The sequence below is a fragment of the Dinoponera quadriceps genome, unplaced genomic scaffold, assembly GCF_001313825.1.
Source record: "Dinoponera quadriceps isolate SergipeBrazil2010 unplaced genomic scaffold, ASM131382v1 scaffold479, whole genome shotgun sequence".
NCBI classification, from domain to species: domain Eukaryota; kingdom Metazoa; phylum Arthropoda; class Insecta; order Hymenoptera; family Formicidae; genus Dinoponera; species Dinoponera quadriceps.
The window spans coordinates 349,484-376,057 of NW_014554586.1; the positions used below are offsets into that span (position 1 = coordinate 349,484).

A 26,574-nucleotide genomic window follows, 5' to 3' on the forward strand; every position below is an offset into this window, starting at 1 on the left:
CATGAAGAAAAGTCGAGTTCGTGATTCGACTCGACAACAAGTTGGACTTACCTTTTATTGTCAAACAGAACGATTTGACAGTGAAACCGACGGATTTTCGTTTTCGAGCGGTGCTCAACAGCGAGCGATAAAGCCTCGTCGCTTTCAAGCGGTACGTTTATCGGCAGCTTTCAGAGGACCTCTCACAAGTAGTACGACACAACGAGTCAGACGGCGTTTTTATTTTGAAATAGCGCGACCGAACGGCCGATCGGAGAGATTTTTCGTTTCAAATAACACGGCCCAACGACGAATCGAATAAGCTTTTCAAGCTTGAATCCGGAGACACCGGGGCGGGGGGGGNGACACATCGCAGACAGGGACGCTTCGCTCTTCGCCAACGAGATTATCAGCCGTGATGCCCTCCGAGCGGATTCGGAAGATGGCGATTTGCGAGGTTGTTTGATGCCAATTTGAGTAAACACTCGCGCGCGCGAAGCCTCAAATGTGCCCTGAAAATCATGTGACGTGGACTGTGTGCGATGGCGTGCAAAGAGATGATCGGCCATCAGCAGCAGTTCGTTGAGGAAATCGACTATAATGAGATCGAGACAGAGCAGGTAGTTCTCCTTACGTTCGCATTGCTTCCCTCTCGTTCGCCTCGCGCACGGCGTTTTGCCGACGTTCACAAGCCGCATCTCAACGTTTGATGTTCCCTCCGCTAACTATTTTCACGAACCGGACCGGTCCGATCTTGTTTTCTCGAAACGGTAATCGATGCATCGGCAAGATAACCTCAAATGTATGAAAGCAACTATCCTCGAGTAAAGGAATGCAATATTATCAGAAGACCGCTCGCTTCTGGTTGACGCTCGTTTTTCATTCACACAGTCGTTCACTTTAAGCTGTACAAACGCCTACTTTGGACGTACGGTTGAGTTGTGTTCCCACACCTGTTTATCACCTACTTACAGGTAGTCGGCAAAGGTTCCTTCGGGGTTGTGTGGAAAGGGAAATGGAGGGGGCAGGACGTTGCTGTGAAACACATAAATTCGGAAGGAGAGAGAAAGGCCTTCACCGTGGAAGTTAGACAGCTGTCCCGAGTCGCCCATCCCAATATCGTTAAGTTGTACGGCGCGTGTACTAAGAATCCGGTGTGCTTGGTGATGGAATACGCAGAAGGTGGATCATTGTACAATGGTAATGAGCGATATATTCCTTGTTTCTTCTAACCACACAAGTTAATTGTACTTCTAAAATCTTTTCTTTGTGTGTATAGTATTACATTGCAATCCTCAGCCGCATTATACCACTAGTCATGCCATGAGTTGGGCCCTCCAGTGTGCGCGTGGTGTTGCGTATCTTCATAATATGAAGCCAAAACCATTGATACACAGGTAAGGCAAGCTTAGTGCAACAACAACGTCTCTTTATACCTGAGAAATGAGGGAGAGAAGAGGACAGTTTTAATGGATTTTACTCCGCAGAGATCTAAAGCCACCTAATCTGTTGTTAGTTATGGGTGGACAAATGCTTAAAATTTGCGACTTCGGCACGGCCTGTGACTTAAACACGTATATGACTAATAATAAAGGCTCGGCCGCATGGATGGCGCCAGAAGTGTTTGAAGGATCTAGGTATACAGAGAAGTGCGATGTATTTAGTTGGGGTATCATTTTGTGGGAGGTCTTAACACGCAAAAAACCCTTTGATGATATTGGTGCTTCAGCCTTTAGGATAATGTGGGCTGTTCATGTAGGACAGAGGCCTCCTTTGATAGAAGGATGCCCGAAACCGATCGAAGATCTTATGACTAGGTGAGACAATTATAAAGAGAAATAATATTACCGATATGTATCATCATCAGCCTTGTTTCGCCCACTGCTGGACATAGCCTCTTCCAATTTTACTTGGAAGGAATTTTGGCATTTAAAGCGCCGCGCTTGCCATTGTGTTGGCGAGTATTTTTCATAAAACGTGAGATTTCACAGAGTGATTACCGACTGTGCGTGGACCAATGGCTTAACGTCTTTTCCGAAAGACGGAGCCCAGTTTTCCATATATATATATATATATTTCCTTGTTAATATACAAGGTGTCCCAGCACAAGAACATTTAAATATCCCTTTTGCTCTTAATGATACGAGAAATATTTACAGAAATGTTTACAATTTGAATGGTTTCGAATGAGGAATATCATGAAAGAAAAATTCCTTTACGGTAATTTTTTTTTCATTTTTTAAAGTCTCCGTGTTTAGGCCCCTAAGATATTTAGATATTCTCCTTATATTGGGACAGTATAAAATTATATAAAATTTATACCAATATTTGTATTATATGTATGACAGAATATTCACTTAGAAACTACATAATTGACATTGATAAACGAAAAATCACATTAATATTGATATATAGTTTTCATTCGTACCATCTCCGCTCAACATTGCTAACTCTCACGACAGATGTTGGCAGAAAGCACCTGAAGAAAGACCGTCTATGGACGAGGTGGTGAGGATAATGACCGAGCTGTCGGAATTTTTCAGCCACCATTTAGAACCTGTCGAGTATTCCTTAAGTATGTATGATATATGTATATATATATATATATTTAATACGCGATTATATAACGCGCAACAGAGCGCGTCACCCGCTCAGAAGGTAATATGCGCGTCGGTACACGGTGTATACCACGTATTGCAGGTAGTGAGTCTGACTATGTAGATGAAAATGAGACCTCGAAGGAAGATACATTAGATATGGCCAGTACCTTAGACTCTCGAGTGAATGGCTCTGTTGCGAACGGCACTATTCACACAATTCCAAAGACCGTGGAGAAAGTCGACGGATGTTCCAACGGGGAGAATTCGTCGGTTTGTCCTTTGCGTCACACGTCGCCATTCGACGTGCCGACGACGAATTTCCCAGCCCGACAAAATAATTTAGGATTTCAACGAGCACCTAACGAGTGTCCGGTTCCGAACAAGCATTATCCCGGAGCCACGGACGGTAATTTAGACTACGCCAAACCGTCGATCCTGCAAAGCGCGGCGGCACCGACGGCACGTGACGAGAAATTCGCTGCGCTGCAACACAAAAACTACAATTTCGCCCCATTGCACGTGGAATGCGATCCGGTTGGTAATTCTGTTATTAAGTGATCTTGTTTTTTACTATAAATAAATATTTCGCACGTGACTGATATTTTGTATCGCGTCTTCTTATGCGATTATTCCGCACACATCGTTGTATCTTTATGTCATTAGATATCTAAAAAAATACCTTAAAATGTCCTCTCTATGCGCAGAATGCTTGGGACTTGCCGAGCTCGTCCGATTCGTCCTGGGAGATTCGTAACATGGCTGGCTTAGACAAAATGATGCCGAAAACGAAGAAAAACATTCAACAAAGTAAGTACGTGAGTCGTGAGAATTTGAAGTGTCTAATGATGCTGGCAATGAATGTGCGGAGACGCGAGTGTTAGTCGTCGATTTAGCGCGTAACTCGGATAGTACAATGTCTAAAATCAATTTTGATACGAGAAGTTCGTTCTTTTTTTTTTTATTGAAAATGCCAATTTAAAATGGAGGACATTTGTCATCCATACGACCATTCGCGTTACATTTCGTGTTGTATTTAAGTACGCGACCATTCTAAGATCAGGGCCACTGCACATACAAAACGTAAGCAATAATACCTCGGTAAGAAAATTGACCAATCATAGTCGACTATTCTCCTTACGATCGATGAATAATTTACTGTAATTGGTCAATTTTCTTACTGCTTAACCCCGTGTCTACAGCCTTGCTTTAAGACGTAAGCAGTTATCAAATTGATTAATCACGGGCGTCTATTGAAAGAATAATCGATCGTGATTGATCAATTTGCTTATGACTTACGTCTTAAAGCAAGATTATAGACATGTGCTAAGTCCCGGTCTACAATAGGTGTTTAAGTTTTAAGAAATTGACAGTCGAATACGGGGGGAATAATCGGTTGTGATTGGTCAATTTCTCAAGATTCAAGACTTAAAACTTGTATCTTACGCCTTGAATTCTTATTGTAGCCACCGCTTAAAACGTCTTAAAAACGTTCTAAGCGAGGGGGGAGGAGGGGTCTACAATGAGAATTTAAGCTGCAAGCCGTAAAAAATTGATGAATCAAAATTTATTATTCTTCTATAATTCGACCGTGACTGGTCAATTTTTTATGGCTTAAAGCTTCAAGTTTCACTGTAAACCCCCACTTTATGTCCCGATTTTGGACACTGTGTCTGGATATTTCGCGAGGGAAACTATCGTGTGCGATACGCTCTTTCATCTTATAAAAATCCCAGTGTAAATATCACGCATTACAAAAGGCGTGACTGGACCTTTTATTTATTCGCGGATCAGGGAATTTTCGCGAAATGTATATTTGAATAAATACTCGCGCGCGACCCTTTCTGAGAACAGGTGCCGAAAAAAGATCGCAAGGAGGCTGTGGCACCAAACTGGCTGCCTGTGCGAGACCAGCCTCTCTCTCTCTCTCTCGGCCTCTCCTCTCTCTCTTTCTCCTTCTCGCTGAAGGCACGCTGCCAGGAATATCAACGAACGAAGAGTTGTCTATGTTTTATGTCCTTAAACGGCCATCGCAGAAGTCAACGGGACGTACCGAAATGACATTGCGTCATATAAAGACAACTGAAGCGCCGAGCGAGTCGAAACATCGAGAAAACTTGCGTTTTCTAAACTCTCTGATTGTAACTCTTCCGATTATACCGAAATACGTATTCGTAATCTAATCCGTTGTACATAACACCGTATTGTCTCTTGTATTTGATTAGCGAGAGAGATGTCAGCACATATGACGATGTGTCTGACTCGTCATCGACGATGATCGATTAGCGGTGGAAGGAGAAGGCAAAGAAAAGAAGAAAAAAAAAAGGAAAGATTCTGACGAGCAGTTCCACGAGAGGGTGGCGAACGTGCATGACTAATATGTCGGATAACGTGGATTTTAATGGACACAATGCCTTCGCGCTTCGGGCTTCAACACGCGAGCGCGCGTTTTGAGCTTACAGAGCAGCGCTTTGTGGTACACGAAGTAGATTATTTTCGGCCTAGAATACTAAGCACTGCTGACTCACCGGGCGCCTTCCTCGACCGCATCTCCTCTCTCTCTCTCTCTCTCTCTCTTTCTCTCGCTCGCTCGCTCGCTCTCTTGCGTCTCCGTCACGCCGCATTGCTCATAATACGCGTTTCTGCGAACGCGGAATCAGCGTAATCGCCGTAAAAGCACAATTTAGCGATTGTTCTGCCGCGCGCCGGAACAGCGAAAGAGTGGAGCGGTTTAATATCAGCGCGAGCGATCAGCTCCGTCCTGCTCGGTTGCGCATGCCGCACCACATGTGCCGTTTCACTCGTTCCTGCAATATCTCGAGAATCGCGAGGATCTTCGCGCGAAGCTCGCGTTGACGCTCGACGCCCCCGCGACGCGTGTCGCTGTATGCGCGAGAGAGTATGTGTGTGTGCGTGTGTGTGTGAGAAAAGCGAAAGTAATAATCTTTCTTCCGATAGTGATGTATTTTCGCGCGTGGCGAATCCCCGTTAGGCGAATAAATGATCGCCTGCTGGACGACGCGGGATCGCCGATGAGACGGTGGGAAAGGTCGTTATGAGGTTCACACGCTATATTCATCGAGGGTTCGTCGATCGAGAGACGGAGTTTAGCCGGTGTTACCCTGGCAAAGGGCCCGTACAGCAGCCGCAATAGCCGCGCGATGTGCGCGTGCACTAAATTTAACTGACGACTAATCGGTAGGACGTGTGACTCGCTTTTGATTGGCACGTTGCGGCAGACGAAGAGGACGGCGGGCAGCAGCGATGGCGATGGGAGGACGATGAAGAGGAGAGAGAGAGAGAGAGAGAGAGAGAGAGAGAGAGAGACCGAATAGTGGAGGAGCATTAGAGGAGGTGGTGGAAGAAGAAGAAGAGGAAGAAAGAGGAGGAGGGGAAGGAGAAGATAAGGCTATTCGGTGAGGAGCGGGAGATGAGAAAACGAGAGAGAGAGAGAGAGGACGACCGACGAAAGGAGACGAAATAAAAATCAGGCACGAGATTCTCGAGGATGAATCAAGGCGGAGAGCGCGTTTTGTTCTTGGCTCGTGTATACGCCGCGGCGTTCCTTTCCGTCCGGCGGGTGGGGGGTATTTAGAAGCAGGTGTGGCTGAGTCAGCATCTCCAATATAGACGCACGTTTGTTTAGTAGAGAGCCGACTCCCTACGGAGGAGCACCTCCCGCCGATTAGGTCGCCAAGCGCGCAATACGAGCTCGACTCGAATTATCGAGGACATCGATCGATCGACCGGGAATTGATCCCCCTGCAACGCGGATTCCATTCCCGGATCATTCCACTTGAACAGCCGGCGATCTCCTGAGAGAGTCGCTCGCACCTTCTCAAAGATCCCAGGGCTGATTCCTGGCTATCGCTGCTGTCGCCGCCGTTTCTGCATCTAAGGAGACCACCTCGCCGAGAAAGAGAGAAAGGGCGGGAGAGAGTTTTTGTATGAACAAGTGCCGAGTCTGGTAGGAAGGAAGGAAGAGATAATGCCGTCAGCAGGATCGGTACGCGAAGGATAGTCGTGGCTCACGTCGTCGTCGAAAGTAACTACGGCTCGCGCGAGCGGCAGCTACTACGGTGTCCGACATGTGCGACGACTACCCGGAGATCGTCGGCACCGACACCCTCAAGCGCTGCTGGGTCCTACTGCGTTAGTAGACTTCGTTAGATTTAGTTGGTATTCGTTAGGTCTCGCGAGGACGAAATCGTTCGAGAGAAAACGAGAGAGAATACGCGTTCTCTTGGAAGAGCAGAGAGGGTAGTGCTTGCACCCCGAACTGCAGGTCTCGCGACTACATTCGCGAACTCAAGGCGAATAATTCACTAGAGCGCAATACGGAGAGCGTGCGTCGTGTGTAATGTGTTAAACGTCTCTCATGATTGATCCTTGCAACTCGATGTCGCAGGTAGCAGCACCACGAGCGAAGACCTGGGCAATGTGTGCCGCCTCCTGGATGCCGACCTGAGGCCGCTCACGCCCGACTACACGTGCGAACGCTCGCGCGAGATCTTCGAGGAGCACAAGCAGATAGCGCAGGAGTACTTGAAGGTCCAAACGGAGATAGCGTTCTTGAGCAAGTACAAGAACGAGATGCTGAAGAACCTGAGCCTCGACAGCCTCAAGCAACAGCAGGAGCTGCGCAAACTGGAGGACGAGAAGGTTTGAAAAAAAAAAACATTCTTCACCCGCTCCTTGTCTTTGTATTCATCTTCCCGTCTGTCCCGGGAATCGAGATCGAATCTAATGCGGGGTGGGAAGGCTTAAGATCGTTCCTTGGATACCACTTAACACTTAGACTGCTCGGCTAGTTTCGAGCGTACATTATAGAAATCACGATGTATAATGTTGCAAAATATTCTGGATAAAAGCCTTTACGCATAAGAAATTTTTCGTCGTAATCGTAAATTCATAAGAAAATTGACCAATCACAGTTAATGATCAGGTATTCTCTTTGCGTTGAAGAATAATCCACTGCGATTGGTCAATTTTTTCTACAGACTTACGGTTACGACTAAACATTTGTTATATAATACGGTTACGACTTAACATTTGTTATGTACAAAGGTTTTAAGAAAAAAAAGCTAATATAAAAATAATATAATTACAAAAAAAAGAAGGAACATTAATATAATAACAACCACACAATTATATATGGATTGTTTTTCAAAATATCACGAAATATATGTGTAAATTTGATTATTTTATAATAAATATGCAATGTTTTTTTTTCTTTTTTTTTAGTACATCAGTATTAATATCATATTTTTTTAAGTTTATCATATATTGCACACGAATAATATTTTCATTTAATATCTCTATAAAATAGTTAAAACAATTATCCCTATTTTCGTTATTAAAATAGTAAGTGGCGTGGCGGTCTAATTAAACCGGCGTCTAATTAAATATAAGGAGCTTCCGACTCTCAGTAGATATTGCAACTCACACAGGCGCTACAACTTGTAGGAATCCCTGGTGAAGTTGTGCCGCAATCTGAAGCGGCAGTTGCAAATCATGAAGGATCAAAGGGTCAACGGGGCACTGACGAACGCCAACGCGCCGATGATAGCGCCTGCCGTTTCCGGGAACAACGGCTGGGTGCGGGTACCGCGTCAGGACCCGTCGAGGCTTTCCTGAGATGTGGCTTACACGGTGTCTGAGAGTCTCGACCGAGGATGATACGCTTGCGTTACGCTGCGCGCTCGCCGGCCGGCCTGCGATGATGCTGCGATGTAACGCGCGGACGCGGAATAAAATTCCGATCGTTTTTTTAAGTTGACCTCGCCGACTATCGACCGAGCGATCGAGCGAGAAGGCATGAGAAGAGTGATTCGCGAATGATTTCCGACCCTCGATTTCACGGGTGCTTCGAATCAGCGACGCAGGAGGCGCAGTCACGCATAACGCACGTCATAAAAATACGCCTTTCATTAGGGGTCTTTTTTTCTGCAGGATTCTTTTCACGGTTTCGCATTTCTCATTCTTGTTCTTATTGCCATCTCACTGTCTCTCCTTGGTTCGCCGGTGAAAATTCACACGACAATAATGGAAGGTTCAAAGCGCGCGCGTGTCAGTGATACGCGTCGTTGAACGCTCTCCGCGGAGATACTTTAGCTGGAAAGTCTCGGGATGCATTCCTCGAACGAACGATGTAATCTAGTCGCCTCGACGATGATTCACGATGATTTGTCGAATTTCATTTGCATCTCGACATGAAAAGGCACATCTTTTGATACGTAATCCTTTCTTGCTGTTCAAGTTGCCTAGCGAGTGGATTTTTAACTATTTGACTGCGTCGCATATCGAATGAAAAGTAGTTTGCACTCATATTTGTTTTCTTTTGTTTGATATCGAACATGGAGAAAAGAGAGAAGGAGGATATTCGATAATAAAATGCAGATACTGAGCAATTATCAAAAAGCATGAGTGAGCAATTGAGGAGCTCATTTCCGGGCTTATTCCGAACCTGCGTTTCCGAGAAAGTCACACGTCACAAGGCTTTTCCAAACTTTCCTCGGCTTTGTTACATATTGTCCTCACTTTTTAAAACGACGAATTTTAAGACGGTTTTTGAAAATGAGCTCTTCGATTTTGCGAATCACACAGGGCGGTTCGAAAGTCCGGAAACGGCCAATTATCTCCGAAATAATTGGTTTTATAAGATGTTTCAGACAATACTTGCAGTATTCAGAAAATTACATTAGTTGTCCCTGTGACCTTGAAATGATATGTCAAGATGACGTTTAAAAAACTTAAATGAATACTCCCCCACTTTTTATTACTTGTTTTGATAACTGGCGTCGCGATCTTTTCATCTTTCAAAAGACTATAATAGTATCTAATTTGGATCTTTAGTTCAGAAGTTAGAAGAGTTAAATGTTGACTTACCAACAGCACTGCGGGGAGGTTTTCTCGGATCATACAAAGTCCGATTGTGTGATCGATTCTTTTTAGAGCTGCATCTAACCAAGCAACCTCCTCACGGTGTCCATCAGGTAACGCTGATGTTGGCGGCAGGTCATCATTTAACTCTTCCAGCTTCTGAATTAAAGATGTAAATTGGATATCATCATAATGTTTCGTAAAGGTATCGACATTAGTTATTAAAATCTGTAATAAAAAATGGTATCCATTTAAGGGTTTTCAATAAAGTCATCTTGACAAACCATCTCAAAGTCACTTCAAGATCACAAAGACATTATTATCTAGTATAATTTTTTGAACACCTTCGTTTCAAACGTTATTCCATAAAACCAATCGTTTCGGAGATGATTCGTCATTTTTCCGGGCTTTTAAGCCAGCCTATATATGTTATTTCTGTGTGATATACGCGGCGTGCATTTGTGTCTATCCAAACGGATTGATTGTGTGAATCAGAGACACAGCTTGTGGTTGAACTCGCCGAATTTTGTTACTCTTAATCCAACGATGTTGCTAGACGAACGATGGTTTGAACGATTGAAATTCGTTCTTGTTAACTTTACCGCTTCGTTAATGTGCAATTGTCTACGTATTGTAAATAACTACCTTGTTCTCTGCCTGAGTGCGAATACACTTTGTTCTAGGTTCTAATGAATTGTAAAGGCAGTTGTTTGAGTCGTTGTGCTGATCAAGTGTGTGATCAACGGTGAAGCTAGCGTCCGCGATCTTGAATTCGAAGGAACAAAACGCAAAACAGCTGCTTCAGATTCGACGCGTTTTAATCATTATCGTCCGTAATAAATTTGTGCGAAGTGTTAGTATCGAAGATGTTTTTTTTTAGGTAGAATCAAGCGCATACGAGGCGCTTAGGCATCGACATCGGATTTACACGAGCGGACTATCTTGTCGGTCGAACGGTGAAACATTTCTGTTACGTTTCCTGAAGAAACTCCCTTCTGACTCCCTTGTTTTGTCCGTCTCGACCCGTATTAGCGTTCGTCGACGATCGTGCAGATCTCGACGGGAAATCCCGATATCTCGCGGTAAGCGTAGCAAACGATTGCGTAGTTACGATTGTGCGCTCCGCGACACAGTTTCCTGACGAAAGTCTTTCTTCGGGAGTTCGTATGCCTAAGGGACACACATGAATATGCGAGATGTAATGTAAAAATGTAAATACAATTTCTTTCGAGAAGTGTCTTGCACGTGAGACTCGCCGATGTTTTTTTTCCGGACGCTCCTTTACGTCGTTCGGGGTCAAAAGCTACGAAGAATAATAAGTCCTGGCCTACAAGTGCTGATGGATGCTTTAAGCTCTAACCTTTACAAAATTGACCAATCACAGTCGATTGTTCTCCTCACATTCGACTGTGATTGGCCAATTTCTTAAGACTCTGAGCTTAAATTCTCATTGTAGACCCCGCTTAATATGATAATTTCTTTCTTCAGGTAAGCCGTCAATATACGCCCAGATAGTAAAATGAGATGTCATGTAGCGCTCAACGTGCGTTCATATATTGACGTAACGTACGTGGTCTGTTCTTTTCGGCTGAACCAGTTCAAGAAATGTACATGCACATTGAAGCTTATGAAGCGTACATGTGAGATTCTCACGCTTCAGTGTGCGTAAATTCAGCTAGAAAGAGAACAGATCGATCATCCCAAAAATGCGTGCAAATACGTGCGCATATGCTGCTCACTCCTCCCCCCTCCTTTCATTAAAAATTTTCACGTGGGTTCCCACGGAAACCCTCGTACGAATCCATATATAAGATATTAGAATCCATATAGAAATCCAGAGGGGGGTGTGAAAATCCATATAGAGATTCATATAGATTGTTATCTAAAACTTGGGTCGAGGTTCCGCGTCGAGTTCCCAGGGGCGACTGTGGAATTCCACATGAATTTCCTATGTGGATTCCCATCTGGTTTTTTTTTAACAAGACATCACTTACGTCACGATGTCATCGAAATACATCTAAATATCCAAGAGCATCAGTCAAAATCATATCAAGAATGTATATTCGCACGTCATTTGCTCATTTTTGTACATCTTGTATTCACACTAATCACGTGGTGATCCTTAAAAGGGTCAATTAAGTCGAAATCATAGTACGACAATCACACATTGTGATAACCAATGATCATTACGCGTTTTTATCCGGGCGAGTTTACGTAGCGACGTATGTGATGACGAGAACGTAAACACCCACGAGCGCGCGTAACGATTCAAGCTGGAGGAGGAGTGCGCGCGCTTACGCGCCTCGTAAGTAATGCAACGGAATGTGTGCAGTACGCATAACGCGGGGAGTCGCACGACGGGGGGAGGGGTCTCGAGAGGAGATATATGCGACCGCAGGAATCAATAAACTCCTGGTCGCACGCACTTCGACGCTTCGAGGGAACGAAGACACGTGAAATGGAAAGGAAAATGGGACGCGCGGTTGGTTGGTCGGTCGCCCAGCCGGAGGGGAGGAGAGGAAGAGGGAAAAGGGAACGACGAGGGTAGGACGATATAATGAATGAGAAGAGGGGGTGTGTGAGAGAGAGAGAGAGAGAGAGAGAAAAGGGTCGCGGTGAGAATAGGTCGCGCGTACGTGGGTGTACATTGACGGCAGAGAGAGAGAGAGAGAGGGGGATAGCGAAAGGGTGAGCGAGCAAGAGAGAAGTACGAACGTCGGTCGGTCGCCAATCCGGCGACCCAGTGCGCCGGGGGGAGAGAGAGAGAGAGAGGACGAGAAATAGGGGTTGGAGAACGGCCGGGTTCCACGATAGAGCGAGAGGCATGGAGACGGGAGAAATTGGCGAAACTGAAAATATATGCGCACGCGTGCCCGAGCGCCCGTTCAACAGAGGGAGAGAGAAAACGCGAGGGGAGCAGCGAAAGAGAGAAAGAGAGAGAGAGAGAGAACGCAGATAGTCGCAGAGGGGAAGGACGGGAGTGAAAAGCCGTAGAGGAAGGGGCAGAAGATAGGCCGGAACTTCAGACGTCCCACGGACCTGCCCGAGCCGCTCTCTCCTTCTCTCTCTCTCTCTCTCACACACACATACATTCTCTCTCTCTCTCTCTCTTTCACTCACTCACTCACTCACTCACTCACTCGTTTCCTCCCTTTAAGTTCCGCACGTTTTTTCGCACTTGTCATTTCTCCCCGTTAGTTAGACCGACCTCTCTTGGCGCGCGAGTACGACTTGCGACGACCTCCGACACCGAAGACGGAGCAGGATGGCCCACGCCGCGTCCGACGATGTCAACGAGAAGAGCTACATCCTGGAGGCGGCGAAGAAGAACTTCGAGGACGTGAGTAAAGTGCTACTCGAGCGAGAGCGACGGGACGTGGTCGAGACCGACTCGACGTCTCGGCCTTGCCTTCGGTTTCCGGTTCCTCGCCACTTCCGCGTGATACTGTCGTGGCACTCGCGACGAGCGTCCGTGACAGATTAATTGTGTTGAAGAATGTTTTGATTGTATGTTTGATCTCTCTTTCTCTCCGTTCAATTTGCACCGTTTATCCCTCCGGAACTCGTACTGTCGGAAGCGAGGAAATGTTCGGGAAACGAGCGAATCTCGCGTGCATCGCCGCCGACGGGATAACACCTGGTGCACGTCGAGAGCTCGTCCGTCGCATAACTTCCAGGTTGTTTTAACGTGCCCAGACAGACATATTTCAGTATATTGTCTCTGCATCGTGACCAGCATAAGAACGTTAACTCTAATCGTGCAGATATCTCTTGGCACACCTTAATCTGGCACACTGAGGTCATTTGTGTCCTCGCTTATTTAAAGTTTGCAAAAGTACTGACAAGAATGTGTAAAAAATCATGAATATATTTGGAAGTCTGCAGAATGGAATTACGTAAAGGAACGATCGTGAATGTTTTCTTTTTTCATCAAGATATTTTATTTTGCCGAAAATATAAAGAAGAACGCAAAGAAAATATGAGTCGACTGTGGTCCATAATGACCCCAGTGTGCCCACACAGTCGAATATATCAGGAACAGTCGAGATATCTGGAAAATATCTGAATATCGAAATATCGCACATTTAAAGAAATATCAAGATATCACGGAGATATCCAAACGATGTAAGATCTTAATATCGGCCACAGTCATATGCAAATGTGGCAGAGATGTCTTTTTCTCAGATACAGCTTGAAATTGCAGGCATAAAGATATCTGATTATATCTCTGATATATTTTGCGGTGTAACTCAAGATGCGTCCTTCATACAACAAGCATTTTGTCGGTATGCAAAAGACCATCTGATGCTGTGAAAAATTGTGGCGATATTCTAATACCAGAAATATTGCTGTTTATTTTATGCAATTAACCTGGAATTATTGCAATAATATGAAATCAATACTTCGATTAAAATTATGATGTAATAAGTGAATATTTTTAAAAACAAACAAGTATATTTTAAACACACGCTGTTGCAATGACGTCACAAAGCATACATTAAATGTTTGCACACTATGTTGAGCATCTCTGTCTATTGGGTGCGCACAAGGATCCGTATTTCCAGGATGTGAACGCGTACAGTTTCGAGCGGGTATAAATACTGTGGGAAAGTTTCCGCAGCTCCGTTCCACTTTCGTCCACCTCGTTAATCCTAATCCCTCTGCAAGATCCTCGCTCTTCATTCGCGGTTTAAACACGGGGAAAAGAACTCGGTTCTTGCCGATCTTCGCGATCCGTCCGACTCTCGCCGTTTAATCGCGCAAATCGCAAAGTATGATCGCTTGCGAGTTTCTCTTTCTCACGCGCTAAGTCAACGTCTTCCATATCAAACTTTCTAGAAATGTTGCCAATAGTATCAATGGAATATGCTTAATTACATATATGAAGTAATTTTAATATTCTCTCATTAATATATTCCGCAGACTCAAAGGATTTATCTCTCGTGCTAAAAAGAAACGTTCTTTCATCAGTTGTAACTCTATTACGAGAAAAGTCCGCGATGACATTTTTTCTCCGATACGTTCGCCCTCGTGATTCCTCTCAGACGGTCTCTTGATTGCATTCTTCCACAAGGAACTCACATCCGTCTAAAACTGTCAGTAAAGATGCTCGTGTGGGTGCCGGAACACCCACGTACAGTGCGTTAAACAAACGAGAATCGGATCGGATCGTGCGTTAAACTCTTCGACGATGCGATGTCGTGTGTGTGTGTGAAAATACTCAATCATGCTTCGCAATTGTACCGCACACGATTGCCACTCGATTGTCACTCAACATTCCGAAACTTCGACAGGGCGGTAGCCTCGGTTCGGAGGAATCTTACGATGACATGAGAAGACTGGTCGGGGTAAGAATTACAGTTCTTGTTTTGCTCACTCTTATCATTCTCACGCTCGCTTTGAACGTTCTGCAACTCACGATAGAATTTAGGACAGATTCCTCTCTGGCGGAATATTGAATTTTAATCCGCCGAATGTTTTTCTCGATATAGAAAAAATTGTATCAAATCAAGACTCATATTCTCATCTACAGGATGCCCGAAAGTTCTCGCACGCGGAGTGTAAGGGAGATTTTTCATACTGGAAGAAATAACTTTATCTTTGATGAAAATGTCGAAGGTCATTATTTATAAGCATTATTTATAAACTTCTCAATTGTCGACATAACACATCTTCGAAGCTAAATCTTCGATTAAAATTCTGTTCGAGTAAAGTCTACTTGGAATTAACTGAGAAAGATAATTTTGCTACTCATTTGTTTGCTTAAGGTTTAGCTCGCGAAAAATTTTCTTATTTCTTCAATTGCTTGTTTCTCGGATTCTATTGAACACAATGTTGGTGAAGGAAAAAGTTATTTCTAGTTGGTATAAAAAATCTCCCTGTACACTTCGCGTACTGAAATTTCGAGACACTCTGTATAAGCAAGAATAGGTAATCTTATATCTTGAGAAATTCTACATACAGAGTGTCCCAGAATAGCCGCATGCAGAGTGGGGGGATTTTTCGTAACAAACAAAACAACCTTTTGTTTACCGAAATTTCGCCCGAATGATAGTTTTTAAATGAGATTTAATTATTTGTATAAATAATTTATATAATTATATATTCTACTGATCTTTCTCAAAACCACAAATATTTTTAAAACGTTGGAACAACATTTCGTATAAAAATTATCTGTTCGTCGTTTAAGCATATTACTTTATTTGTTGTTTCAGTGATATTGATAAAGAATTCTTTCGTATCAAATAAGTTTTATTCGAAATAACGGTAAATTCAAATAATATTTATTTAATATGAAATAATTTCTTACCGGTGCCACTAAAAGGATAAATACAAATAATAAAATAATAAAATAACAATAAATAATAAAATAATATACATAAACGACATACAAATAATTTTGTATACAAAATATTTTTCCAACCTTTTAAAAATATTTGTGGTATTCCTTTATGGAAAAATATTGTTGGCCGTGATAAATTGGCCAGTGATAAATTTTGTTACTCGGGTAGCAACAATGTATCACTAGCCCATTTATCGTAGCTAGTAATACTTTTCTGTAAAGTTTGAAAAAGGTCGATAGAATTTGTACAAATGATTTATATAAATAAGTTTTATTTAAAATAGTGATGAATACAGATAAATACAGTTTCGTAATAAAATCTTTAGTAAGATAGAATAGAAACAATTTACATCCACGATATTTCGTGGTTTCGTTCTTGACTTATGCGCAACTTAACACGCTAATTCGATAACTTAAAATAGCTCTTATTTAAAAACTATCATTGAACAAAATTTTAATAAACGAAAAATGACTTCGTTCGGTACCAAGAATCTTCCGGTGCTACATGCGGTTATTCTGCGACATTCTGTAGTCGCTCTTTTAATTACATCCGTTTAAAGATATCATTCTTCTGTATCCAATATTTTTCCTCTCAATGAAAATTATGTATTCTCGCTTATGAGAACATGGATCTCGAATTGATGCCAATTCTTTTTCCTTGCAGCGAGTAGAAGCCCGCGTTCCGACTTCTGTCGCGAATTGCAGTCTCTTGGGGCTCAGTTAGCGACGAACGATTAATTAACGCAGTCGCTGTGTTCATTCTAATTCACAAAAACGGCAGACGTATGTCGTGTCGGCGGATTAAGCGTAATAGATCAACGTGCGACCTCGATAGTTGGCCTATTGACGTTCCCAGCACTCTCTGTTGTTTCAACGGTCAACGGGCGATGCTCTTTCGATATTCGCCAATTTGCACAATCATTGGCCTAACAAGCGGCTTAGCACGTGCGCTATCGTTTCGCTTTGCGCCGGCCGAGCAGCACTCGCTTTTATCGCCGTCGCCCTTTTGCTCGCTGGTATCGCACCGAATTATTCCGCTGGCTACCGTACACGCGGTCGCGGTGTAACCGCTCGTTCCGAGCGGCTTGACAGCTGAATTTATAAACAAGCTGTGAGCCTCCGAACGACGCGGCATATTCGCTCGGCGAATATTCTTCGCTCATATGCGCTCCGTTAATATTTTTAATGCTATAAAAGTACACACGCATATTATCCGGTAAACAAAAAACCGTTAACACAACGTTATTATAGTGATGTTTTGTAACACGTAATGTCTTCAAATATGTAGTTCTTAATATCATATACAATGTCACGGTTAACAATATTTGACCCATATTAAAAATAGTTTTAATAATTTTAATATAAAAATAATTTAATATTTAGGAATATTATATTACCGAATAGCAGTTTAAAAATATTTATAAAATATTATGTCAAAATGTTGATAAAACCCAGAATCAATGTTTTAAAAGATTGATTCAATATTTGATGTTTATTGGTTATATTATATATAGAAATATACGAGTGCGGAATATATTCGTGCGAGAACATGCGGCGTAATTATAATTAGCTTTGCTTCATGAAACTAATTACACGTTACCGTCTGTCGTGCTCATACAGTAATTCGTGTGTTGCCGTAGGAGGAGGAGGAGGAGGAGGAGTCTGGCAAATTCAGCAGTCTGCCACTGGCAAGTTTCAATTTCATCAATTCCATCATCGGCAGCGGTGTTATCGGTAAATACAAGCGAGGTTGTGGCGTGATATGAATTTGCGTTTCTTCTTAATCACGCGGAAAAAAACAATTCGTCGGTGTAATTGAATTTTCCGTTGCCCACGGACCGAACGAAAACACGATTGTAAGAGAAAAAACTCGATTGCGAAACGCAGCTGAATGTTCACGCGAATGTTTTCAGTCGTGCTGACAAAGATATCATTTCTCGTTACCAAGTTTCATCTGGTTTCTATTCAGTTGTAGGAATTCAGATTTATTTTCTATGCGCGGATAAAATAATTCCGTTGCTGTAGCCGAATTTTCCGCTGGCTGGGGAAAAACTCGATTATTTTAACCGAGTTTTAACGTAGCTGAAAATGTTCACGCGACTCAGGCAAAACTATTTCTTTATTCAAAACTTTATATATATGATCAAGGTTGGATAAAGTAACTTAAGTTAGTAATTAGTTTTGCGAGACTATATATAAACCTAACTTAACTATTTTTCTTCTAAATTATATATATATATAGTTTTGCACAATTCAATTTTAACTTTAATAAGTTAATTTAATTTTAACTAAACTTTTAATTAGTTAGTTTCCGTTTTTTTACTTTCAGCTTAACTAAATTAATTGTACAGGTCAGTAACTTAATTTTAAAAAAGAAGTTCACCAAACCCTGTACATAATTATATATGAGATTTTTGTTTTAATATTCTCCGTCGCGGTAATAGATACAGCATCTCTTGTTTCACGGAGTTTCCATCCGGCCCCTATTCAGTTGCGGTTCGGATTGAGTTTTCTCTTCATGCTTTCCGTTCTATCAGTCTGAAGGGGATATAGGAAAATAATGCGCGTTCGATTTACCCACCTGTACGACGTTGTTCGTCAACATCGCATGCAATTTGTCGAATCGTTTCCCGTGAAAGATGATACGAACGAGCGGAAAAGAAGTCGACGGTAATTTTCTTCCAGGAATACCGTACGCTCTGCACCAGGCCGGCTTCGGCCTCGGCATCGGCCTGTTAATTTTGGTGGCGGCGTTGACCGACTACTCGCTAATTCTCATGGTGCGGAGCGGCCATATCTGCGGCGAGATGAGCTACCAGGGTCTGATGCGGGCGAGTTTCGGCCGCGCCGGCTTCTACATCCTCACGGCGTTGCAGTTCGTCTACCCGTTCATAGGTATGCAAAACCTCGTCTCGCCAGAACGGCGGCGTTCCGAATTGCTTTTCATTTTCCGTTTGTGAACGAACAGACGTATGATGTCGCGCGATACGTTTTTATTTTGCAGCCATGGTCTCTTACAACGTCGTTGTCGGCGACACCGTGACCAAGGTCCTGATAAGAGTGACGGGCATGCAGGAGACGAATATCCTGGCGCACCGACAAGTCGTCATCCTGTTGGCGACCTTCGGCGTCACCATTCCGCTTTGTCTCTATAGAAACGTAGCGCGGTTAGCGAAGATCTCCTTCCTATCGCTGGTCTGCGTCGCATTCATCCTATTCGCGATCTTCATTCGGATGGACACCATGTCCGCTGTAGTGTGAGTGCTTCCCGAGGAATTACTATTATATTTCACTTATGCGGGCAACTCCGATAGGAAATATCGCACAATACCTGGTGAGAAGTAAGAAGTCGAAATAATATCGAAATGACATCGCAATTTGGCCGATCAAAAAGAGGTAGAAATCCGACGTCGATGCGAAATTCAGGGATGGGCACGGTTTCACGAAATTTTCAACATCGAAATCAGCTGATTTTGAGCAATTCTTTGCATCAAAAGCAGCTAAATTTCGAACTTTTAACATTTAAAACAGCGTGAATTCAACATATCGCGATGAAAATGTTTTATTGGCGCGTATGGTTCGATCGTAGATAAATTTCCTAATTGCCGATTAATGTAGGAGCTGTGAAACTTTGAAGAATCTACAGAAATTCATCAATTTTTTAGTTCTTCCGAGTAAAAAATGACTCCGCGAATCAACGTCAAAACTATATCGAATCGATGAGTAATTTCGATATCGGATCAAAAGTATCATATTGAAATCATTTCGATCTCGAATCGAAATTTCACGTATAAATGGATGTTGCAGCAGTAAACAGGAATTACAGCAGTAAAATTGAGTAAAACAGTAATAGAAGTGGCTATCTATCATTCATGTCAATTTATAAAAAGCAACTCGAAAATAATTCGAAACTCAAACGAACGTCGAGTTTTTTTATCCTTGCCAGCGCTATTGAGCTAATTTCAACATCCAACACGACGTTTCGACATCGTTTCAATATTAGCTTTCTCATTGGCATCATCATAATAGCATGAATTGGCGAAAAATTTTGTAATAATTGCGTTTGATTCATATTATATAACGCAATGGTTTTGTCTGAATAAAATTTCAATACGATATTTGCTCACAATTAGACAAATCTAATTTGGGATATTTTTGGGGGATTATCATTATACATTATTTCAACATTTAAAAGCAATAGAAAAACCTACAATATTTATTATTTATTATTTATTATAATCAATGGGTAATTTCCTTCTAAATTTAATTTTGTAAATATCTCGCCAAGATGATTTACCATGTCGCTACTATTTTGCCTATACTATATTAACACGAATATTATTTTGAAATGATTTGAATTAATTGCGCAGTTACCAAAATTTTATTTAAAGGATTATATTTCTACATGTATTTTCTCAAATATACCCACATAATTGCAGTATCACAAATATGTAAGATTTCGTCACGTAATCCCATAAATATCACCGAAATAAATAAATAAATGTTCTCTCATTATAAGTTTTCACAGTCATCTCTCTCGTCATTTCGACGTCATCGTGATTTTCTAATCTACCTGAGGGATTTTCCCTTCACCTCATTATTCCGCAAAACGCGAGACCACGTTACAATCTGCCGGAGGTCCCGCGTAGGATTGATCGTGGACGCGTCAGTCAGACAAATAACAATAATAACTGAACGGCACAGCTTACGTAATCGCGGACATGATTGATTGCAGCCCCAGTCGGACCGATAGCTGGAGGTTCGCCAATTTCCCCGGGGTCGTTCCGGCGATCGGTATAATGGCGTTCGCGTTCATGTGCCACCACAATACCTTCCTGATTTACGGCTCGATCGAGAGAGCGACGCAACAAAAGTGGGACGTGGTGACGCATTGGTCCCTCTTCACGTCCTTCCTGATCGCCGCGGCCTTCGGGATCGTCGGCTACGCCACCTTCACGTCCTACGTCCAGGGCGATCTCATGGAGAATTACTGCTGGAACGACGACCTGATGAACTTCGCCAGGGTCATGTTCAGCGGCACGATATTACTCACGTTTCCGATCGAGTGCTTCGTCACACGCGAGGTAATCTCTCTCTCCGTTTCGCGCTTTCCCTTCTTTCCCCTTCACACGTCCCGAGCGGCTAAACCGAGAACCCCCCGAGCACTAACTGCCGCTTCTCCAGGTGATCATGACGGCGATCAAAGGCACGGACGAGCTGGAGGGACACGAGGCGTACATACCTAACTCGGATCGCAAGTATCTGGTGATCACTCTAACGATAGTATCCGTGGCTTACCTGATCTCGATGTTAACGGACTGCCTGGGCGTCGTGCTCGAGTTAAACGGTATCCTCGCCGCCGTGCCGCTCGCCTACATCCTCCCCGGTCTGTGCTATCTCAAGCTCGAGGAAGGGCCCGTCTTGTCAGCGAAAAAGCTTCCGGCGCTCGGCTTGATGACCGCTGGTATCCTCGCCGCCATCTCGGGCCTGCTACTGATCATCATCAACAGCAGCACCTCCGGCTCCTGCTCCCACGGCAAGATAATGCCGTATTGCGTCGGCAACTCGACGACGATACTGCTAAACGCGACGACGATGACGATCACCACGGCGCCCGCAAACCTGATTCCCGCCAGCACGGAGTCCGGCTTGTAAGTCGCCGGGACGAGGACCGCGATGTCTCTCCTCCAGTTAGTCGTAAGTCAGTCAGCCAGATCTCGATCGAAAGTATGGCGCGAGTTCAGAAGAGACGAGTACACACACACGGGAGGGGAATTAATTTAAATCGAAAATTAATTAAGATTGACTAGTAGCCAAGATCGGTGACGTCCGCTCGGAGATGAAGGATGCGCGAAAGTAGGGTAATAGTACGTAATGATACCGATGGCAAACCGGGGTTTTCTCTCGACACCGACCTACTCCGAGGCCCGGAGTGTCTATTCGATACGTATAATTGTTTCAAACGCGCTCTCAAACGAGAATTTTATACCCGGCTTGCGTGCGGAAAACATTGTTTCTACCGAGAAAAAGGTCGCCCGGACAGAGCAGGATTTTATTCTGTGACAGAATGCACCGTTCAAATACACGAAGGAATCACGACTGCGACGTGGAAAGTGACGGCCGTACTAAAACTATTCGAAAACCGGTTCTAAGGAGAGTAGTGGTTATCCTACATCGTGTAGCGTGTATTGACAAATAGGTTTTTCACGTTACGAAGACGTCCTGTTGACACCGAGGGCGAGAACAGGTTTCGAAATAAATGTGTGTGTGTGTATGTACACTCGAGACTACACATTCGTTAGGTGTTGTTTACCACTGCGTTGTTCTTCGTGAGAGAAATTAGATCCGAGTGAAAAAAGATCCGTGTAGAATCGCTACTCCTGCGCGGGACACGCGAATTTACAGAGAATGATACTGGGTTCTGTGTCAGCGACCCGAGGAATATGTAGTTATGTTAAACCGTTTTTTTCCTTCGAACGTCACCACGCACCACATCGTTGGAAATTTGTCTCGAACGCACGCTTGTTACGATATAATTGAGGAAGCAGTGAAAACAATATAGGATTCGCGGCTCACGAGCGAGAAATCCGAAGATCGGCGATAGATACGCGATTGCTCGTTCCGCCACTTAACCGAGTGACCCAGATCGATGTTTATCACACGCAAATTCAGCAATTTGCGTCTGCAATGAGCTTAGGGATCGGTATGTGTATATATATATATATATACACGTATAAAGTGAAAGTGGCTAATTGATTTTTCTGCGACGCACATCGTTAGAGAGAATTTTAACGTACCAATCTGATTATTGAAAAAACTTGCGATATAATAATTATTATTATTAGATATGAAATATATAGCGAATGCAGAGTTCCCGCCTCTCGAATGAAATTCCGGGAGCGGAATTAACAGGGGGTGGGGACTTCCGTAGTTACGGAATGCGTGAATTTTAAAGAGTAGTAGTCTTGTGATTAGAGATAATTGTGAGTAGATCGTTAACGTATAGAACGCGCGTGAGCTAAAATCTCATTATATTTTTAAAGAAAAAAAAACGACAGACAAATGGTTTATAAACGAAGATATATAAATATATATGTATATGTGTATGTACATGACATATAACGTACGTACACCTACACACACGTACACACAATGTTTGTATTTTCTCTTAATAAGGGACTAATATAATTGAACGTCGAAAGAGATTAAGAGATACATATTTGTTCAAACATTCGCGCAGGACGAATGAAATTACTATCGATGAGTTGGCGTCGCGTCGCGTGGTGTCACGTTTTATCTAAACAGGCATTGGAGCGATTCAATTTTCCTATCGGTTTTTTCACTTATTTAGAAACATCAGTTTTTTCACATCACAGAAAAAACTCGCTTTTATCACTTTTTTTGTCTTCCTACTCTATTGGAGCTCTTTCAGGAAAACTCGATCACAAGAAATCACGTGTTCAGTAACTATAGCTTCTTTAAAGACAAAGCAAGAAATTCAAAGGAAATAAAAAGTAACGGTGAGATTTTGAAAACACAATGTTCATAAAGAGAACTCATATGAAGGAAAATTACGTACAGAAAGCACATGATTTTATTTTTAAGCTATTATTATCAGGTTTATTAGAAAAGCAGACTAACCGGCATCAGCACAACTGATTATATTTTCTTCAAATTACGTAGTGAAATGGACTGTCCACGATCTGTCTGACTTCCATTATAAGGTGAATGTTTTTAATCTTTCAGAAGAATGGTATAACGGATAATTTATTCTTTAACGTACAAATTATTTGAAAAAAGACTTCCTTTTTATTCACTTCTTTTTTTTTTAAGGCAGATTCACTATTTTCTTACTTTTTCAAGAATGAAGCTCACGCTTTTCATTATTTTTGACAACTGAACCGCCTCCATGCCTGATTTTGCTTAAATTTCTAGTCGCGTCTTGCTTACATTTTCCACGCGCATTACATTTGATCTCTTACAAGAAAAACAGGGCAAGAGAAAGACGTTATTCATTTTTAGAATACTTTTACGAACGTAAAACTCTCTGCACTTAAGATTATCTAGTTGCACAACACAAGCAAGTTTTAAGGAGTTCAACGTATTGTTTCGCAATGAGGACAAAATCAAAATGAATACAGTAGATTAAAGCAGCGAGAGAATGATTGCATAAGTATCTTACGCGCTGGTACAATCATCATTCGGATTCCATATTCTTCGTTAAAAAAGTTCGGTTGATTAATGTTTTATGGAAGATTTTGAATAAACGGGACTATTTTTTGAATTTGGAAGGAGAGGAAGGGGAAAGGCCAAGGAATATATAAAGAATCAAAATGTCAAAAGCTATAGTGAAAACGGCACAATCACGGGGCGAAAGTCAATTTCCGCTTCCTAAATGACGCTTTACATAATTAACACGAATCAAAGACCACGTATAAAGAAAGTATTTATCGCGCACGTTCGCGTACCTATAGTATATAAGAAGAAGAATCAAATACGTTTACCTGTGTACTTGCGTATATTTGATGAATATGAATAGAGAAAGAAAGATAATGCCTATATTTAAGATAAGAAACTATAAAGTTGAGATGTGTATCGAAACAGCCTTTTGTCTCGAAAACGTGACGTTTCTCGTCCGCAAATACACGACGAATGTAATGAACGACGATGAGACAGAAGGACAGAATAGTGCATATACTTATATTCGATGAAATATGCGTATATGCACAAATATATATCTGTACTTTAGAAAGAAACGAGAGATATAGCATTAATTTTTCTTCGAGTTTCCAATCATACATCTAAAAACTACATCTAAAAATTCTCCAAGCTAATCTGCAAAAGCTAGTTCTTTCTTCTTTCAATCACAGAAATATTAATAATAAATATTAATTAATATTAAATATTAATTTTTTCCAGTCATAAAAATATTAATTTGTGACTTACGACAATGTATGGTCACAAGAAGAAGGTTGCAACATTTTTCTTCCGATGTGTTTCACAATACATCTCATATTCAATAGGAAAATGTATTCTCCGAGAATTAAATGAAAAACCAATTTTCCTACTGGACACGGGATGCGTTTCGAAACTTACGAGAAGAAAGGTGCTGCAACTTTGTTTGTGACTGACCGCACGACATCTTGAACATTTATTTCTAAATTCTGAAACTTCCGGGAAACTTCTTCAGATAAACATCAAAAGGACATTAAATGAACACACTCCGTGGCTCCTCTTCTTCCGCAAAGTACAGGTATACGCAACGCATACATTCACGTTTGACTAGCGCGTGTTCGATCAATCACGCTATCACGCACACACTTTCCCGTAGTTTTGCCGGTGATTGCCCGTATAGAAGAAAAACATGTGTCTCGTTGAGCCAGCCGAGAGAAAGAAATTTGTACACATTCCGTTAAAATGTAAACTTTAAGTTACAAGTGGCTGTTACGTCACGAGAGCGTAAGAAAAATCCAAATACGTAAATATACACACATATATATATATATATTTTCTTACAAGGGAAAACCACCGTGACATCGTGTCTTTAATTAAAACTTGCTTGGTTCAAGTTCCTACTCTGATCTTCAAATACACGCTCATAATGACGTATAATGGTTCGATAAGTAGTACGTGGTTGTGAGTTCTATGGTTGTTCTCTACGGTCGTTACTCGCTCTAATAAAATAACACTAAGATAACTGTTATTGATTTAGATATCAAACGCGTAAACACGTGTGCATGTAAATACGATACAGGATATCCGAGACAAGAAGAGAGCTGCACGTATGTATATGTTGTTCTTGTAATTAGGTAATCGTGCCGAGAGAGAGAGAGAGAGAGAGAGAGATTTCCGATTTATCTTCCGCTCTCGTGGGATGACGCGTTGCACAAACGCACAATCTGCGACGTCTAGAAGCAAAAAGACTCTAAGCACGACTTCCCCTGTGATATCGTTTTTACGGTGTTTGCTTTTCTCTTCACGATATTGTTTTCACGAGGTTTTTACTTGTTTTCGTAAATGCTCCATAACGCGCGCGCGATGCGACAACCGATGCGGATCTCTGCTTACTTGCTTCTTCCAAGCATTATATTCGGCGATAATTATGCGCGTATATATTTTACGAGGGAGACGTAAAGCCAGAAAAGTGTGAATCTATGTCGAGTTCCGATAATGCTCTAAGTGTGCCAAAGCGAACCAAAGCGGCAATCGTATGAAAAAAGGAAGGAAGGAAGGAAAGAAGGACGCGTGTCCGGGTGTGTGTGCGTGCTGAGGTGTGCGCTAATGTGTGTATGTGTGTGCGCGCGTATGTACCTGCGAGCAAACGAAAGCTGTGTGCGTATAAGAGTCGGTGCTTGGTGAAATGGCGATCTCGCGGGTTACCGAATCTTCGCGGGTTTTCCGACCATATTTATTCTGTGATAGTTACGCGTTTTACAAGGGGGGTGCAATTCGCGGGCTCCTCCGCGATCTCGCACGTGGCGCACACGTGCGTGCATACCCGCAATGCTACGCTACACATAAATATATGATGATGATGATGTTACTCAAGTTTATTTCGCGAGATCACAAATAAGACGGAATTTATGATCAATGCGACTCGATCTGCGAGCACGCACCTCCTCTCACCCCCCGTCCTCCTATTATCGATCATCTACGGTGGGTAGCTCAGACAACACAAGTAATATCATTTACATATATTATTTTCATACTGAACATACTGTGGATATATTCTGAAAACTTATACATTTCTCGTATATCGTATCTCGGACACGC

The 26,574-nt window shown here is 42.5% G+C and overlaps 2 protein-coding genes and 2 long non-coding RNA genes across 6 annotated transcripts; 2 read left to right on the forward strand and 2 right to left on the reverse strand.

Moving 5' to 3' along the window:
* Positions 1-8,213, forward strand: LOC106752216 (mitogen-activated protein kinase kinase kinase 7-like). The gene is made up of 10 exons (XM_014633755.1): positions 1-151; positions 234-599; positions 954-1,179; positions 1,259-1,376; positions 1,467-1,796; positions 2,442-2,554; positions 2,680-3,113; positions 3,284-3,386; positions 6,985-7,238; positions 8,043-8,213. The coding sequence occupies exons 2-10, from the start codon at positions 522-524 to the stop codon at positions 8,211-8,213; spliced, it is 1,827 nt and encodes a 608-aa protein (XP_014489241.1). The 5' UTR covers positions 1-151; positions 234-521.
* Positions 1,335-2,838, reverse strand: LOC106752219. The gene is made up of 3 exons (XR_001375129.1): positions 2,747-2,838; positions 2,408-2,536; positions 1,335-1,415 (listed from the first exon to the last, which is right to left on the reverse strand). It is a non-coding gene; the product is annotated as an uncharacterized LOC106752219 (long non-coding RNA).
* On the reverse strand, positions 2,971-6,661 carry LOC106752220. The gene is made up of 3 exons (XR_001375130.1): positions 5,105-6,661; positions 3,259-3,338; positions 2,971-3,062 (listed from the first exon to the last, which is right to left on the reverse strand). It is a non-coding gene; the product is annotated as an uncharacterized LOC106752220 (long non-coding RNA).
* Positions 8,213-26,339, forward strand: LOC106752217 (putative sodium-coupled neutral amino acid transporter 11). Of its 3 annotated transcripts, XM_014633757.1 has the most exons (8): positions 8,213-12,002; positions 12,657-12,798; positions 14,753-14,806; positions 17,442-17,535; positions 18,487-18,696; positions 18,806-19,058; positions 20,537-20,885; positions 20,986-26,339. In XM_014633757.1, exons 2-8 carry the CDS (start codon positions 12,724-12,726, stop codon positions 21,454-21,456), a joined length of 1,506 nt encoding a protein of 501 aa, XP_014489243.1. In that variant the 5' UTR covers positions 8,213-12,002; positions 12,657-12,723; the 3' UTR covers positions 21,457-26,339. The 3 variants fall into 3 exon arrangements, with proteins under 3 accessions (XP_014489243.1, XP_014489242.1, XP_014489244.1); XM_014633756.1 differs by lacking the exon at positions 8,213-12,002 and having other exon boundaries at positions 12,032-12,798; XM_014633758.1 differs by lacking the exons at positions 8,213-12,002; positions 14,753-14,806 and having other exon boundaries at positions 12,724-12,798; positions 20,986-21,456.
* The last annotated feature ends 235 nt before the right edge of the window (positions 26,340-26,574 follow it).

What these genes read in the sequence shown, in the direction of transcription:
- LOC106752217 (XM_014633757.1), top strand. Translation starts at nt 12,724, where the DNA reads ATGGCCCACGCCGCGTCCGACGATGTCAACGAGAAGAGCTACATCCTG. An exon ending in CGAAGAAGAACTTCGAGGAC is followed by an intron (nt 12,799 to 14,752) that starts GTGAGTAAAGTG and finishes AAACTTCGACAG; the next exon opens with GGCGGTAGCCTCGGTTCGGA. An exon ending in GACACCATGTCCGCTGTAGT is followed by an intron (nt 19,059 to 20,536) that starts GTGAGTGCTTCC and finishes GATTGATTGCAG; the next exon opens with CCCCAGTCGGACCGATAGCT.
- LOC106752216 (XM_014633755.1), top strand. Translation starts at nt 522, where the DNA reads ATGGCGTGCAAAGAGATGATCGGCCATCAGCAGCAGTTCGTTGAGGAA. An exon ending in AGGTGGATCATTGTACAATG is followed by an intron (nt 1,180 to 1,258) that starts GTAATGAGCGAT and finishes TTGTGTGTATAG; the next exon opens with TATTACATTGCAATCCTCAG. An exon ending in ACCTGTCGAGTATTCCTTAA is followed by an intron (nt 2,555 to 2,679) that starts GTATGTATGATA and finishes CACGTATTGCAG; the next exon opens with GTAGTGAGTCTGACTATGTA.